This window comes from Rosa rugosa, chromosome 5 (genome assembly GCF_958449725.1).
Source record: "Rosa rugosa chromosome 5, drRosRugo1.1, whole genome shotgun sequence".
NCBI classification, from domain to species: Eukaryota; Viridiplantae; Streptophyta; class Magnoliopsida; order Rosales; family Rosaceae; genus Rosa; species Rosa rugosa.
Window position 1 is genome coordinate 2203043 of NC_084824.1, and position 18027 is coordinate 2221069.

The following is an 18027-nucleotide window of genomic DNA, read 5'->3' on the forward strand; positions in this document are numbered from 1 at the left end:
AACCAGCGGCAGCCACTAGCTACGTACACGTCCCCTTAGTTTGATCGAGTTGTTTGAGTAGCTTTGGCTAGCTAGCTTTATACCAGCTCATACATATATGCACCACGGACCGATCGATGGAGTACCAATTAACCAGCTTGCACAGCCAGTACTGGTAGCTTTCCTACTTCCTAGAGCTAGCTAGCTACTACTAGTTGATAGACGACAAACTGAAGACAGTGAAAGATTGAAGATGAAGAAAAAAACTGAGGAAAGCAAAGAAAAAACTGGGAGCTACTTTGATATTTTTTTTGATTGTTTGCAAAAGGACCTAATTGCTTAACATTTCTAATTGCAGTTAACCACTACTTATAGTAATCAGTTACTAACTAATTTTCATTCTCTCCATCAGATGCTCAACACGCGTAGGCAATCTGCAACCCTTATCACCGTGATTCTGTACTATAGTCTTTACACAAACTACCTCTTCAATTTCAAATCCAAAGACCCACATTATGTATAGTGCGAGAGGAGGTCTTCACAAGGGGAGGTTGGACCACTGAGATATATTTGTCCAATCGTCTAATTATCTTTCGTGTAAGTACTCTGTTTCTGCTAAAGAATACGGAACGGGAACTAAGCATGGATCATGGAAGGGAGAGAGAGAGAGAGACACAAGCATGTATAGTGGTTCACCTTGCCCTTGAGGCAAGGCTACGTCCACTTAGATATTTCTACTATGAGTGAGGCCAAGTAGCCTTTGTAGTGATACAAGTATAGGGATCATGGATCCATCCCTTCTAAGAAGGAGAGGACTTCCTCTTATAGCTAAAGGAAGTCCCCATCTAGTTTACATTTCCGATGTGGGACACAACATACATATTGCTTCTCTTGAAGCCTCTTGGAGAGCATAGGAGGGTGGCCTCCTAGCAAGGTACCGGCCGACCTCCACCATAGCGAGGTAGCTCGGGTGTCGGACTACAGGATGCATGTTGTAGGCGGGACTAGCCATGCCGCGGGGCCCACCTAAGAGGTCGTTGCTTATGCTTGGCGGTATGTGGTATAAGTGATATCAACAAGTCCCCCAAGTCCCCGAGTAAGAGGCGCTTCTTGGTTGGGGAGTTTAAATGTGATGCCGCCAAGTATGAGTGATGACCTTGTTGAACGCCATACCCATACTAGTCCCCCAACTCCGTAAGTAAGAAGGGACTCTACGGGTATGTTGGTGCCCCGGGGCCCTCATGAAGCTAGTACCTGCAAATAAGATAAGAGTGCACAAAAAAGCATATTGATTGCGCTAGGGCAATCGAAGTGACATTTGAGTCAAATGCATCAAGGTGCATGAATGTTTATGAGATGCATGATGCAAAGATGTGTGATGAACACGGTAAGACAAAATGATATGTAAGTGTTGTATGTACGTGATGCACATGTGTTAGGACCGGGAGTGTGGTTACTCGCCGAGTCCCCCAAGTCACGTAGTAAAACAGGAATTTGGATTTAGGTTACGTTCGACGAAGCCGGTAAGGCTGAGAATGAAGCTCCGGTATCGAAGTAACCATTGACAATACTAGAGACTATGGCGTGACCATGATAGTCCCCGAAGGATAGGTTAGAGGAAGGAACACTAACTTACTTAACCCGAACGTGTAAGCCATTACCCGATTGTTTGGCTTATGTGTAACGGGAACGTAAGAGTTGAGCTCGCTCATGTTGAGCGGGTGTGAGTTTTGTCCTATGGTCTTATTAATGGGATGTAAAAGAAATTTAATTGTTGCGATCAACAATAGGTGAAAAATTTCAATATTTCCATTAATACACCATAGCACGAAAAGTATGAGCGTGAAGCCTGATGATAGTCCCGGTCGGGTACTATCTCCACTTGTGATAAGTGGTATGAATAAGTCCCCCAAGTGTACAGAACGCTCGGGAGGTGAGATGACTCAGAAGCAAGGGATTGGACCTTGGCTTACCCCGCCTCCGGTACCAAGTGGGGTTTTCTGAGGGCTTTAGCCTATGGTGCCCGATGGGGTAGAATGAGGAGAGTTGAGCCTCGGATACCCGGAAGGGTAGATTGAGGACTTGATGCCTCTAGTACCCGATGGGGTAGCATGAGGGCATGATGCCTCTAGTACCCGATAGGGTAGCATGAGGGCTTGATGCCTCTCGTACCCGATAGGGTAGCATGAGGGCTTGATGCCTCTCGTACCCGGAAGGGTAGCATGAGGGCTTGATGCCTCTCGTACCCGATGGGGTAGCATGAGGGCTTGATGCCTCTAGTACCCGATGGGGTAGCATGAGGGCGTGATGCCTCTCGTACCCGATAGGGTAGCATGAGGGCTTGATGCCTCTAGTACCCGATGGGGTAGCATGAGGGCGTGATGCCTCTAGTACCCGATGGGGTAGCATGAGGGCTTGATGCCTCTCGTACCCGATGGGGTAGCATGAGGGCTTGATGCCTCTCGTACCCGATGGGGTAGCATGAGGGCTTGATGCCTCTCGTACCCGATGGGGTAGCATGAGGGCTTGATGCCTCTCGTACCCGATGGGGTAGCATGAGGGCTTGATGCCTCTAGTACCCGATAGGGTAGCATGAGGGCTTGATGCCTCTCGTACCCGATAGGGTAGCATGAGGGCTTGATGCCTCTCGTACCCGATAGGGTAGCATGAGGGCTTGATGCCTCTAGTACCCGATGGGGTAGCATGAGGGCTTGATGCCTCTCGTACCCGATGGGGTAGCATGAGGGCTTGATGCCTCTCGTACCCGATGGGGTAGCATGAGGGCTTGATGCCTCTAGTACCCGATGGGGTAGCATGAGGGCTTGATGCCTCTAGTACCCGATAGGGTAGCATGAGGGCTTGATGCCTCTCGTACCCGATGGGGTAGCATGAGGGCTTGTTCAGCGTGGGCCGGTGGGGTCACGTGAGGGCTTGAGCCTCCTTAACCCAATGGGGTTGAATGAGGGCCTGTAGGCCTTCTTTACCCGGTGGTGTGACCCCGGGTAGAATGATGTAACCCCGTTGGGGTAATCGGTGGCATTGGCCTCCGGTACCCGGTGGCGTGGCCCCAGGTAGAATATATGATGGTATTGGCCTCGTGACCCCGCTGGGGTACCTCGCCGATTAGGGAGGATTTATGTAAGAATATGACCTTGACTTTACCCATTAGGGGTACCTCGCTCGGGGCAAGGATGTTAAGTGCCGCATAAAAAGTGCCGTATGTGTGCATGTAGTAATCGTAATTGTCGGGCAATTAAATTAAAGCATGAAATCAATACATAGGCATAACGGATATGATAATAGATATGAGATTGAATTTATCAAATATCATAGGCATGCTTTAGATAATAGTAATTGTTATTGAAGCATGTAAACCATTGCATTTAGCTCAAATTGAAAGAGCATAAGTGAGAACTTATCTTATACCGATTTGAAGTGGATTGGAATTGTTTGAAACATGAGATTCCCATGTTTTGAAAAATAGCGTCACAGTGTGGTGCCGACAATATATCCGGTTTGAGTGATTGAGCTTTCTCAAAACAAAAAATGGATGTTAGTCCAAAGTGATTTATAGGGAATGGGACCATGCTCGACAGAAACATTGGGGAGGAACAGTTAGCGATCCATATTTATTTTGATCAATCAAATATAGTTTAATTTAATTGTATGTTTTAACATGGAGAAGAATGGGAATCATAGTGTATTGACTAGAAGATTTGTTTTGCATGGAAGTGGTGCGCAATTGATGCAGCTTCACATAAGGTGCACTGTCATTAATTGTATAGTAAATCACGTGGCCTAGTAGCTATAATGAATGACATTTGATCATGTATATCTTATATCTATCACGAATGTCAAATTGGCAAGTAAACTCAAAAGGTACTTCAAGCACTTGCAAGTGTGAAAATTTTGATTAATACTTGCTGGAAGTGGTATGCTTAGATTTCACTAAACTTTCATAAATAAGAGACAAGTATACCATGAATGGAACATGGATTTTCTAATAATTGTCAAATGATATGTCTAGGAGCAGTAGGTGATTCACAACAGCAAGACATGAAGGTTTATTCTCATAGTGATTATGGGCTGCCATGCACCTACTTTGAATGATGCATCTGGTCATGGAAATGTATATATCGACCAGTACATTAATTATGCAATGGGTCCTATACAATGAACAAGTGTTAAAGCACCTAGAAGGATGTGTGTAGTAGGCATGCACGGGCAAGCAAGTGCGTGATATGTGTCATTGTATTGAAGCATAGCAGGTCATGTGATGGGGAAAACATGACATGTAGCAGGTAGGCCAGCAGCTATGCTAATCGTGAACATGGTTTAGATAATTATAATATGCACGTGTATGAATATATAGCATGCTTCGGGTTTGCAGTGCAAAGAGTAAAGATTTGATTTTTGAAAGCTTATCCTGTTCTCTGGTTTTGCTGAAGGGTTGTTTTGCCATCAGCGTAAAGTCAAGTCCATCGAAGAGTTGAAAGCTAGATGCAGCTGGGTTTGGAGCCCTCCGTTTTTGGTGAGTGCCCGGAGAAGAGCATCCTTCGTGTTTGCAGAGCGAAGAACTTCTCCTCTTTTTTTTTTTATTTTTTTTTTTTATCCCGGAGTGTTTGATCCATGAATGAGTTGGTGAAGTTGGGTCAGAGGTGTAGACAGCTGTTTGTTGAAATGGTGACTATCGAGATCTGAGGCCGCCGAGACAAGCGTGTACTCCGGGATGCTTTGGTGAGGGAGGTGATTGAGCTGCTGCCGGGAACTGTCGGTGGGGGTACCGATGATAATCCGGGATTCGTGGGTGCCCAGAGCAGTACTTTTTTTTTTTTCGAACGGTACTTGGCTGAATTGATCATTGGCTCTGATCCGGGAAGGACCAGAGGGTACCGGAGGCTGCTCAATTGTCACCGAGGAGAGGCCAATTGTTCCCGGTGAGAGACAAAGTTGATGCCCGCGGTGGGTGAAGTTTTGGTGAGGCACCGAGATGTCGGGCTGAGAAGAGTACCGGTCGGAATGAGCCTCCACTGATTCGAAGCCGGAATCGCACTTTGAAGTGGTGGACCAAGGTCAGCGGTACCAGGCGGGTGTCCAAAGTAAATTTCCTTCTTTTTATTTTTGGAATCGGTACCGGTGATGCAGCTGGTACCCGATGAGGTCAGCTGGTACCGTCGAGGTTCTCGTTACAGAGAAGCTGGGATTTTTCTTGGGTTTGAACCGAGGTGTGACCGTGTGAAGATGATGCCGGTGAGGTGAACCCGGGATCCGGAACTGGTGATGCCGGGAGGTCAAAAGGGTTTTTCTTCAGTGCTTGGACAGCTTGAGCCAGTACCCGGACGAGAGTATAGCGGGGAGCTCGTTGCCGGAGAATCACCATCTCTTTTTTTTTGCTGCTCGAACTGTCGAACAGAATTGGTTTCCAGAAACGAAGTTGTTCCCGGGACTCTGGCCTACACATGATCCCACCGGGATGTGTCAGAGATGGGATAAGTTTCGAGGTTTAGTCACCGAAAGGAGAAGCGGCTGCGTCAGTGAGGGTGAAGAAGCTGCCGGGATGACACATGTTTTCTAGTTGAAGAGGGTACCGGACGGCCTACAAAAGTGCGGGTCCCGGATGGAGTAGGTTGACTGCGTACAGAGGGTGGAGGAGTTTGGGTGAAGAAGCTGCCGATGGAACTTCACTTGACATGGTTGTCGATACCGGGGACGAGGTGGTTCCAGTAGGTCCACGTACGAGTTGGGCCCATCACATGGCGTCGGGATGAGTTAATGAGGGAGGTCAGCAGCTCTGTCCGGGTCCCCATGCAATTGAACCTTGATTCCTAGATGGGTGGTGGTGTGTTGCTCGGTACCGTGATACATGTGATGAGCAAGAGTTGTTGCTGGGCCCAAGGGTGCATGAGATTCATGCAATTATAGTAAGTACCCGATGAGGCTGAAGTTGCTGCCTGGTTGCATGCACGAGTAAGAGCTGCTGACTTGTGGTACTCGATGGCTCAGGTACCCGGAAGCTCATGGTACCCGTACATGACTCGTGGTACCCATCCATGACTCTTGCTCAAGGTCGGAGGCTCATACCCAAACATAGGGCCCCTCCTTCTAGCGCCAATGTTTCTGCTGAAGAATACGGAACGGGAACTAAGCATGGATCATGGAAGGGAGAGAGAGAGAGAGACACAAGCATGTATAGTGGTTCACCTTGCCCTTGAGGCAAGGCTACGTCCACTTAGATATTTCTACTATGAGTGAGGCCAAGTAGCCTTTGTAGTGATACAAGTATAGGGATCATGGATCCATCCCTTCTAAGAAGGAGAGGACTTCCTCTTATAGCTAAAGGAAGTCCCCATCTAGTTTACATTTCCGATGTGGGACACAACATACATATTGCTTCTCTTGAAGCCTCTTGGAGAGCATAGGAGGGTGGCCTCCTAGCAAGGTACCGGCCGACCTCCACCATAGCGAGGTAGCTCGGGTGTCGGACTACAGGATGCATGTTGTAGGCGGGACTAGCCATGCCGCGGGGCCCACCTAAGAGGTCGTTGCTTATGCTTGGCGGTATGTGGTATAAGTGATATCAACATACTCTATAAAAAATAAAAATAAAAAATACATAGTCAATATTTTACGTACACATAAAGACATTCTGATTATGACCGCCTCACTTAAAACTTTATTGTAGTTCAATTACTCTCTGAACAGCTGAACTGGCCACCCACTAGCTAGCTCACTCCCTCCCTCAACCTGCAAGTTTCACCCCGGGGCCGGAACGGTTCACTTACCAAACTCGACGATTTTGTTACTATCTAGTCAAGGCTAGCTATAGCTTGCCAGCTAGCCAGGTAGCAGCTGATATATATGAAGATCGATTGAATGAGGTCCCCTACCCTCTCTAGTCTCTCGTGTGCTCGTGTGCATGTGACTGTGGGTGTCTCTGTGTTTCCTCTGACGATGATTGTAATACTAATAAGCACCCACGTTTTCCATCTCTTTCGCTCTCAACGCCATCAGTTTCTCATAACGTCGCTTTGCACAGTAACATGCTGTGTCCACAGTCTCTGCGTGTGTATCGCGATCTTTGCCAGAAAGCTAGCTAGCTCAGTAATATGACGATCGACATGATCAGTTTGGATTGTATATGTAAACCCTAAAGGGCTTAGGGTACGTTAACGTTCACATCAAGATCAATATATGAGTTTAACCGCAATTGTTAATTTTCAGATTATTAATGGGTGTTTCAATTTTTTTTTTTTTTTCAGACTACTGGGTGTTTCAAATTTTCATTACTGTGTTTTGTATATATGTAATTATGTATAGATTGTTTTGGCAACAAAAGTATGTGGGTATATATATGTGTGTGTGTGGGTATGTGTGTTGGCGCGCGCGCGCGAATTCGATCTGAGACTGATACTAACTCCATCTCTATCCATGCTAATACATGCATGTTGCCTGGGAAAGGTCGAGATCAGTGAGTTGACATACTCACATGCATCAGGGTTTATCTATAGGGACCCATCGATCTTATTGCCCTCCATCTCACAGGTTACTAGTTACTATACGTACCATGAATGCAAATAATAAACCAAGTCAAAGTACACACACATCATCTTCTTTCAGAAGACCTACATTTAGATATTTCATCTAGCTAGCATTGTTATTATTACTAACATGCATGGCGTTGGTTCAATACTTCAGCCCTTCATCTTAAACCTCCAAACCAAGTCGGCACGCAATGGACCGCAAGCTAGCTCCATCGGACGTGCTAGGTTACCAATATCTTCTTTTTCCTTATCTTAATTTACTAATTACTAACTTGTACACGCCCGATATTCTGATTATTTTTCTAAAACCAATTTTTATTACCTCTCAGATTTTAAGTCCGTTAGATTTATCTTTATCATCGAGTATTGTTATTTAACAATTTTTTTTTTCTTAGTAAATCACTACTGAATGAGAAAATATAAAAAGAAAAAATAATACGTTCACACGGGGAAGGAACGCCATAAAGGCATAAACCTTACCGCAACTTGAATTATATAATAATTTATAGGGAAATTCGTCCAAACAGTGTCTGAACTTTTTCAGACTATTAATTTTCGTACCTAAACTTTGAAAAATGTCACAATGGTACCTGAAGTTTTGGCCCCGACCCAATTTCCATACCTGGAAACAGTAAAATCGTCTACGGTGTTAAATTTTGAAGGATATTTTCGTCATTTTACTATTCATCTTCTCTGAAATTGACGGGCCACCACTCGATTGGCTCTATCCTCTTCTTCTCCTCCACCGAAACCATCACCAACACCTCTCTTAGCTATCAATGTTTTTCCTCCACCAACTCGATTCCTTTCCAACCATGTGAATACATTAATCTTTGGAAAGAACTACCGGAGCTACGAGACCATGAACACATTTATAGGCTGCCTAATGCAGCTCACACATTTTCGCCCCCCCGGCATTGATCCCATAGCTTTAAGCAAACAGTTACTACAGTACTTTGAGTCACACACCAAGCACCACTCCCTCTCCTTCAATATGTTCCCTTTTCCACACCTGCTGCAAATCCCTCTCTTACTCGCTACCTTCAGCGGCGAGGCCCAAGCAACCGGCGATCCCACCGGCTCCGATTGCGGCGGCGAGGACCGGTCGCCGTCGTCTTCCGTCTCCGATTCTCTCGGCGTGTTGAAAGTCACGACCGCAGCTCTCTTTCCTCCTCCTCCGGCGTCGTCCTCGACCGGTTTTGGCTCCGAGTTTGAGTCCTGAGCTGAAAATTCAGAGCTGAAACCTACCGAAAACGACGTCGAAGTCTGCGTTTCGTTTGCGGCGTCGCCGTTCCTGATCCGGCTGAACCGAGAGGCGTCCCGATCGACCGGCTCGGCCACCGGAATCGAAGAAAGCTCCGAAACCGAACCTGAAGCTCCGGAAGCAGCGCTGCGAAGCGAATCGATGTCGACTGGATCAACCTTGGGGACTTCGTAGGGCAGCGGAGGGCCTTCATACTCAACTGCGATGGAGTAGTAGAGATGGTCATCGTCCGGCAATGGCGCGCCGGAAGGCAACATCTTTCTGAGTAGCTCCTGCCAGCTTTTCTCATCCTCGGGTTCCGGAGCCGCCATGGCGAGGCCGTTAGAGGACCCGCGAGAAAACAGGAAATGGAAGAGAGAGAAAGATTGTAACTGACGGTTTGTGGAAATGGAATCATCATCATCATCATCATTACTGTCTTCCTCGTCCTCTTCCGCCACCGGAGCCTCGGGAGTGAGCAAAGGACCTCGCTGTAAGCGCTTAAAGGTCTGGACGGTCTGTTGAAGCAATTCGAATTTCTTGGGATTGAGATTGGGCTTGGATTGGAGAGGCAAAGGCATGGTGGAGCTAGGGCTGGAACCCGGGCTGGGATTAGATTTAGAGACGGGAGTTGGAGAAGAAGGAAGTGATTTGGCGCTGTGGGTTGATCAATGGGGACGCGCCGTCGATAGCTAAGAGAGGTGTTGGTGATGGTTTCGGTGGAGGAGAAGAAGAGGATGGAGACAATCGAGTGGTGGCCCATCGATTTCAGAGAAGATGAATAGTAAAATGACGAAAATATCCTTCAAAATTTAACACCGTAGACGATTTTACTGTTTCCAGGTATGGAAATTGGGTCGGGGCCAAAACTTCAGGTACCATTGTGACATTTTTCAAAGTTTAGGTACGAAAATTAATAGTCTGGAAAAGTTCAGACACTGTTTGGACGAATTTCCCTAATTTATAACATAAAGCTCCGAAACATGTATGTCGAATATTGTGGACCAAGTATAAGTGTAGGAGGATGCAACTCATCAGCAAATTCAGTGCATGCTTGATGCCTCACATCAACCCATGTTAAACAAACATATCGATCACCATCACTAATTCACTACCTGTGTCTCTATTTGATCCAGAAATATATAGAATGCATCGAAGATACAAGAATAGAGCACATATGCTAGTTCTCAATTTGGAGGGGAGTCATATCATAGTTTTTCATGCATGCTACTGATAATTAATATCATAAGAAATAATTGTACTCCCTCATACTATATTATGATTTAGTAATAGAGGGACGTGCGGTGGGTTTTCGGGTGTAGTGGTCCCTTCTTCTTTATGGGAGGGCAGGCGCTCCACGCAAAGACCGCTAACGAGGTGCTAATATCGCCTAATCCTCTATTTTAAAATTCAAAAAAAAAATTATGATTTATGAACATTGGATAATAAGTTGGCACAATCTTGCCCATATTATTCCGCTTACATTTGTTTTTTTTTTTTTTTGATATATTAATAAATCTCAGGCCAGAAAGGACCATTACATATCCTCCCTCTACCATCTCTGGGTAGATAAAGAGTTTGTGGTAGTAGCACAGTGATACATAGATTAGATCCAATCATTTGACGGTTCCACGCTCATAAGAGAGCCTATAAACTATTAACTACTACATAGTAAATAGGCCGAGTAAACTAGACTTGATGACGCTTACTAAAAAACTAGAAACATAGCTCCCTCAACAAATAGGGAATTATTGGAATTAAATAGCAAAAAAACTATGTAAAACCCTAGTAGCCCAAAATAGCCCCAAAAAACCCAACTCCAAGCCCAACAAAGACTGGACTGACATGACCCAGTCCCCGTCCCTCACCCAGCAGCAGCACAATACCGGAAACCAGATGTACGCCACCCGACCACGCCGTACTCGATCGGTGATACTCCGATCAACGTCGCCCCTGCGCCTCCCAAACCACGAGCTGCGCTGAGTTACGTCAACCCAAGCCTCCACGCCCCGCAGCATCCCGAACTCGCCCCACAACGAATCCAATTCACCTCGACCCGCAGTCACCGATCTCATCCCACCATGATCTTGCTTCGCCACAATCCGGCATCCCACGCACATAACCACTGCGCACACAGACGGAGCACCAAAGACCACGACCAAGACAACCATGCCAAGACTAGGAGCACGGAGCCTTCTGGAGAACTTTTCGAGCCAATAGCATCAACACCCCGTCCGGCGGCCAACCGCAAAACATCAGCGAGGCCCGGAGGCCAACACCAACATCCGGGCGCCGCCGAACGAGATCGATTTTGAGAGAGCGGGAGAGCCGACTTTAGGGTTTCTCCTTGAGAGAGAATATGGGTTAACTATCTTAGAGTCCGGTCTTGCACTGGTTAGACTTGGATTGAAAATTGTTATTCCGCTTACATTAATGTATTTTAATCATCATTTACCTAAAGAAGAAAAGTATAATTTCTCACATTACATGTGTCTCCTCATCTGCCATAATCAATTTCGGAAAAGAAGGAAAGAGGATCTCCATCCAACCACGTTATTTCAAAATCCTAGATGATATAATTAATTCATTCAATTCGTAAATTTGGTCACATTTCAAATCCAATCCAGTTTTGCCAGCCTCACACATTCTCATTATTGGTTATGGCCCTAACTCATTAACTAACTTTTCCTCCCTTTAATTGTACAAGAATATATCACCAAATCCGACGGTTATAACCTCTCCCAGGTTGTTCTTTCCAAGGCCCTCCACCCGCTTCAGATTTGATCACATGACATATCACTATGGGTGCTCTCCTGGAACCCAGTTGGACAACACTAAAACTCGAATGTAAACGGGTAAATGTGATGTAGGAGAAAGGCATACCGGCGGCCGGGCCATCATATACACGAGGTGAAGCCTGGCAGCCTTCTCAACTATGTGATGTAATATGTTAAATTGAAAATGTTCATTGAATCGATTAACGTATGAGTAAGTATATGAGCTCAAATTTTGTCATATTGCAATTAACATTAGGACTTGCGTGTAACACTAATGGGTCACAACATCACGCTCACTCAATAGTCAATACTCAAACTATCCTCAATTATCTCGCTTCTAAAAAAAAAAAAAAATGGTAAAACACAAAGTCTCAACATTAGTGGATGTGTAATACGTTCGGTTTCGCCACCCCTTAAACGTAGGGGATCAGATCGGACACGTGTGGGGAAGATAGCTGCCGGGATTCGGGGATTACGATGGTAACTAAACAGAAACGTACCAGAGATGGAAGAAAGCAGGTGTACGGGAGCGTGCGAGAAGAAGGGTTTGAGAGCTGTCAGACACGTGCGTGGGTCTTGGCAAAGGTATGCAAATGGGAGTGGGGGCGGGACCCGCAGCCGTGCCCCATATGGCAAAACGACAACAAAACTGTGCTCGTGAGGGAAATTCAAAGGTGTCCTTTGTGGCCTTATTAATATGGAGAATTATTGGTCCATCATATCGGAGAGAGTTGGCCGGGTAATTTGGATTTTGGAGGTCCAAAAGCCAAAGTACAAAACAAAAACACCAATGGCTCGGCTCACATGGCCTCGTCGCCCTAACAATATAGGGTGCTAATGTGCTATAATAGTAGCCCAGCTAGCTTCGCTTCCCATCATTTATATCCCCTCCTCCTCTTCTTCCTCATCATTCACACTTCACGCCCTTAATTCCTTCTTCGTCTTCATCTTCGTCTTCACTGTTATTTGAATTGTGCTGTAAAATACCGTGTTGGATTCTGAGAATGGTGAGTTCATTGGATAGCGGGTGTTCGAACATGAGGTCGAGAAGGAGGCGGCCGAGTGCGGTGGGGGGAAGACGACTTCGTGTTGGCGGTGGAGGGAGGACGTCGAGGACTGTGAGAGTGAAGGTGAAGAAGCTGCAAATGCTGATTCCGGGAGGGAGAGGGTTGGAGGCGGAGAGGCTGTTTCGCCACACGGCGGATTACATAATGTATTTGAGGTTGCAAGTCGATGTTTTGCAAGCGCTTTCCAAGATTTACAAGCTGTGAGATAGTGTTAATCACCATGCGCCTATTAGTCTCCAATCTTATTTTCATGTAATGTTTATTTTTTATTTTTCGATCTCCTGCTATATATATGGAGCTAATATATGATATGTAAGGTCGATCGCTGTTAAATTAAATCCCACTGGTAATGTTCATCAACTTAGAGCTGTGAGATCTCAGAATATATTCAAGTCACGGTTTAATTTAATTATGAGATTATAATTCTGAGTGTATATATATATAATGAGTAGCTTTAACATTGGTAATGTAGCTAAAATTCCTTGGGTTAATTTCCTCTCATCTTCTTGTGGTGGCATATATAGTATTTAACTTTGGTAATTCGCAGGAGCAGCAGCTAGGGTTTTAAGTTTGACATAGTCATTTAGATCTACTCGAGCTGATTCATCAACTTCTTCCAAATTTTACTGTAGGCAATAGGTGGTGTTTTTGTTAATGCTCCGATAGTCCGATAGTTTCATGACTTCATCAATATTTCTTCTGTTCTAAGTGAAGTTTTATAATCCCCATCAGTGATAAACCACTGAAAAAAAAAAATGTCTGTTTTGTGTAACTGAAGTTTCTAGGTAAAGTATTGTATATACTGATAATATTTGATTTGACTCTTAACTTTAGTTATGGATGTTATTCCCTTGAAAGAGCTTGAATAGTAACGAGGAAAGTTGGAAACCTATGGAGTCCTCAAAACAACAAAACAAAATTGAAAAGATAGGTAGATTTTTAGGCTATTTTTTCCCCAGCCAACAATAAGTCAAGTCACTAATAAATTTCTCTGTGATTGATTTGTGGATCTCATGTTAGAAACTTCTAAAGCAGTTAGAAAGTTGGCATCCAATATCTGCTAGCTAGAAACGATTCATTAATTCCAATTTATATCAATTGGTCCTGCAAATCGAGCAAAGTCATAGATAGCTTTACACATTACATAACTTTCAAAATTAGTGCTGAAGATGAATTCAAAGACTGAAGGTTAATTAGGTGGGAAATAGAAAACTGTATCCTATGAAATTGACCCAGTTGATCACAATCTTCCACAAACAAACCATGGAACCTTCCTAACTGCTAATTTACCCCAGGATTAGATATCTAGAGTTTGATGTTAAATGCTCTTCATCTATCGTTGTAATTAGAAGTGTGGAATGTATTTTTCCTGAAAAAAAAGAAGGAAGAGATTATCTGTCCTATCAGTCCTATGTATGTCCTTCATCAATTTAAGCCACTATCTCAATTCTTATGCCATGTACCACTTAAGAAATGTTTGGCAAAAACCATACTAATCTCAGACCAAAGAACGTGTACTCCATGGCCTACCATCTCCTATCACAATCTTCATTTCCTGCCATGTATATAATATAAGTGAGCTACTAACTAATTTCATCTTTTAGTTATAAACCAAAGACCTAGCTAGGAGGGACTTCTTAATTCAGAAGATGCATGATAGCAATAATGATTGGCTTGAGGTCCACAACTCCGGCCACGTGGTCATTTCAAGCGGAAAATTATTGGACTATTTCAAACTAACTATATATGAAATTCCTCCTTAAGACTTGACTTTTTTTTTCTTTTTTTTTTTTTGGTTCCTTAAGTTTTGTCCAATGCATGAGAAGGCCTTGACTAGAACACCCATTTCATAACACAAAATGAAAAATTCAAAGGTTGAACAGCGTTTCCAAACTGCTACCTTGCATTGCGAAGACAAAAATCAAAATAACAAAGCCCTTCAGTCAAGCAGTCGGACCAATAGTTTTGTTCGATGTGTCGGTTAACCTAATACTTCATTGCTCAATGGGCTTTGGGTCCATTAAAGTTGAGACCGATATTTTTGGGGCCCGGAAAGAAATGGTGGTACAAAAACACTGCCTTATGCCATCATGAGGTCACCGTCCTCATGATCCGAAATGACACTTATACCCCTGGTCCTTGCTCTTGGGAAGCTACTAGTTCCAGTACCAGCTCTCTCTCTCTCTCTCTCTCACACTCCAACTCCTACTGAAATATCCTGCAGACTTTTTCTACTATATAAACAAATCACAGCCCCCTGATGTGGGACTGCGGCCACTGCCTGTAATAACTTGTTTAGGGGTTAGTATTTAGTAATCTCTCTCTGCAAAGCTCTGCAACATTGTCCTTAAAGAGCAAGACAAGACTCGTCATCATCATGATATCAAGCAATTAACGTGGACAGCTGGGCTCCATTAATGGCAGATTTTCCAGAGCTGAGGAAGTGAGGTCGGTACACACTGCAAACTGCGACAGTTCCAAAAGAGAGTTCTCTGTGTTTATTCTTGTTGCAAACCAGCTTCTAAATTATGTCAAAGATTTCTGAGGCCAATGATACCCTTCTGAAGGTACCCTTTTTTTAAGTAGTTAGGGGTCAAAGAATTGTTTTGTTCTGAATCTGACCAAAACTGAGATTAAGTCTCTTGTGAGTTACAAGATGTATAATGTGCATGTTGCTTGTTTGCTTCCAAGTGTGAGTTGGGTTTGATCTCAAACCAAGCAAGCAAGTTGATTTTGATTACTTGAGCTTACATAAAGGTTTTTGGGTCTTAAATGGTGGATTTAGTTTGCCGGTATTCTAAAATGTCTTGGAATCGAGCTCAAATCGAGCTCCTCCATCGTCAATCTCGGTTTCTTTCGTCTTCTCCTTCACTGCCATATAATAGTGAATATCAGAAGCAATCAATCCCACCATCTTCATCTTCTGGCAATAAAATTAGTCCAGCAATTCTCTTCATCATAATTGTTCTAGCTGTTGTGTTTTTCGTATCCGGAATCCTTCACTTGCTTGTTAGATATCTCACCAAGCATAGATCTTCATCGATTTCTGAATCCAACAGATACCCAGAAATGTCTGGGTCTGGAGTTCTCCAGAGACAGTTACAGCAGCTCTTCCATCTTCATGATTCTGGATTGGATCAGGCTTTCATTGATGCTCTTCCTGTGTTCCTTTATAAAGAGTTGAAGGGTCTGAATGAGCCATTTGATTGTCCAGTTTGTCTGTGTGAGTTTACTGAAAAGGACCAGCTGAGATTGCTTCCATTATGTAGTCATGCTTTTCACATTGATTGCATAGACACATGGTTACTGTCTAATTCTACTTGCCCTCTTTGTAGAGGGACACTATACACACCAGGGATTGCCATTGAGAACCCGGTTTTTGATTTCGATGATTCGAGGGAAGAGGAAGGTTTTTCAGGGAATGGAGGAAATGGGGGTCTGATTTCTGGTCAAAAGTCTGCAGAGAATGAGATTGAAAAGAGAGTGTTTTCTGTGAGACTTGGAAAGTTCAGAAGTACTACTACTACAAATGTCGAAGGAGATGAAGGAAGAGGTGTGGAGAGAATAGAGGGAGAGACTAGTAGTAGTAATTTGGATGCAAGGAGATGTTACTCAATGGGGTCATACCAATATGTGGTAGCTGATTTGGAGGTTCAAGTTGCTCTGAGGCCCAAAAGATCAGGTGGTAATGGTGATAGTATGAGGATTGTGAGAGGGAGAGTGGGGCAAAATGGGAATTCCAACAATGATAGTGATAATGAGGGGAAAAAAATTGGAGGTAAAGGTGAAAGCTTTTCTGTTTCTAAAATCTGGCTATGGCCTAAAAAGGGCAAATTTCCAAGTTCTGCAGAAACCCAAATGGCTGCTACTTCCTCAGCTACCGTGGGTTTGCCATGGAGTGATAATAGATCTCAGGATACATGATGTTAACTACTGTAGTATGTATTTCTTCATCATATCAATGGATCTATATAAATTCTTTATCAGAAAAAATAGCTCTAGGCTTTTGCTTTGTTCTGGAATTTGATTTCTTTACTGTCATGCAGATCCTGTTCTATATAACTTTGTCACAAGCTGCTATGCACTTTATCTTTTCAGGAACATATATAATGACTTTGACAAATGCTTTTACTTTAACCACAACTTTAGCATTATGCTTAGGACCAGATGCTAAAAAGTTTAGCTTCATATGTTGGGTTGGTAAAGAACTGGTAATCTCCACCACCTTCCAATGCATATTTGAAATTGGAAGTCCTATCTTACTTCTATTGAAACTTGTAATTTGTAGACACTATAAAACACTATTTGAAACTGTTGTGTTTTTCTTGTTTAGTTAAGTTTGGGATCTAATCAAAACCATGTGATGTCCTTATAAGCCTAAACAAGAAAAAGAAGAAGATAAACTTTGTTATAAATGTATGAAATAGTGACATCAAAATGATGCTTTTTGGCTGCTTTGGGTGTCTTTAGAAGATCTGCTTTTCTTTCTCCTCTTCTTTTTTATCCGGTCATGGAATCCCTTTTTGTTTCGGATGACATGGTCGTTGGTGGGATCGTGATAAAAAGGGGTTTGAGGCACTCTTGTGATGAAGGTGCCTGCTTGAGTTGACAGGTTGACGATGGCGGGCAACGGCCTGTGGATGGTGGGGTCGTTAATAGAGGAGTGTTCTCGACCATGTGAAATCAAATAATGCTACATAATTTTCGATTAGAAAGACCTATCATGTTATAGAACCCGTTTGAAATTGAAACATGGGTTATGGGTAGAATTTTTTTTATTTATATCTAAAACAAATAATTTTAGAGGGGAGGGGAAGACAGCTCGTGAGTCATGATTAATATAATAGAATGCACAACATTTAGAGAAATTTAATGTCACGTTCCACTGACTCCACTGGATGTGAAATTGGGGTTAGTGATGATTATATATTGTAGCCCACATAATCATTTGAATAAGTATAATAATGTTGGATCTGAACAAAACGCCATGAAATAAGCGAGAAGAAAGATCAAATGATGATGCATTGGGACCTTGGTATGATCTCACTACAATACCAACTCCTCAAAGTCAGAACCTCGGAAGAGAGGTTTTAATGTTTATGGGATTGTTCAATTTGGAGGGGGAAGAATCCAAGGCCTTGCAGGTTGGGCATAAATAAAATATATAACGACTACTTGAATCTCGTATGATTGAAAATGCCACCTTACCAAATATGTTTGACTGTGATTTAGTCCAAAATCAGAACAGCAACTAAGATCTAGAATAGTAATGGTTAAATCAAACGATGAAATGCCATAACAGATGCAGTCTCTATTGACAGGTTTTTGGTCGGATTTCAGGGCTATACATTAAACTGGTTCTTTCGGAGTTGGAGTCATCTATTTTTCAAAATATCACTCCACCAAAAAAATAGCTACAA

The 18027-nt window shown here is 43.5% G+C and overlaps 2 protein-coding genes across 2 annotated transcripts; both read left to right on the plus strand.

Annotated features, from left to right (window-relative positions):
* Positions 1-12275: 12275 nt before the first annotated feature.
* LOC133710612 (transcription factor IBH1-like) lies at positions 12276-12967 on the plus strand. Its single transcript, XM_062136721.1, has one exon. The coding sequence runs from the start codon at positions 12545-12547 to the stop codon at positions 12809-12811; it is 267 nt and encodes an 88-aa protein (XP_061992705.1). The 5' UTR covers positions 12276-12544; the 3' UTR covers positions 12812-12967.
* A 1818-nt stretch (positions 12968-14785) lies between these two features.
* On the plus strand, positions 14786-16710 carry LOC133709657 (RING-H2 finger protein ATL46-like). The gene has a single exon (XM_062135467.1). It carries the CDS (start codon positions 15380-15382, stop codon positions 16529-16531), a length of 1152 nt encoding a protein of 383 aa, XP_061991451.1. The 5' UTR covers positions 14786-15379; the 3' UTR covers positions 16532-16710.
* The last annotated feature ends 1317 nt before the right edge of the window (positions 16711-18027 follow it).

What these genes read in the sequence shown, in the direction of transcription:
- LOC133710612 (XM_062136721.1), top strand. Translation starts at nt 12,545, where the DNA reads ATGGTGAGTTCATTGGATAGCGGGTGTTCGAACATGAGGTCGAGAAGG.
- LOC133709657 (XM_062135467.1), top strand. Translation starts at nt 15,380, where the DNA reads ATGGTGGATTTAGTTTGCCGGTATTCTAAAATGTCTTGGAATCGAGCT.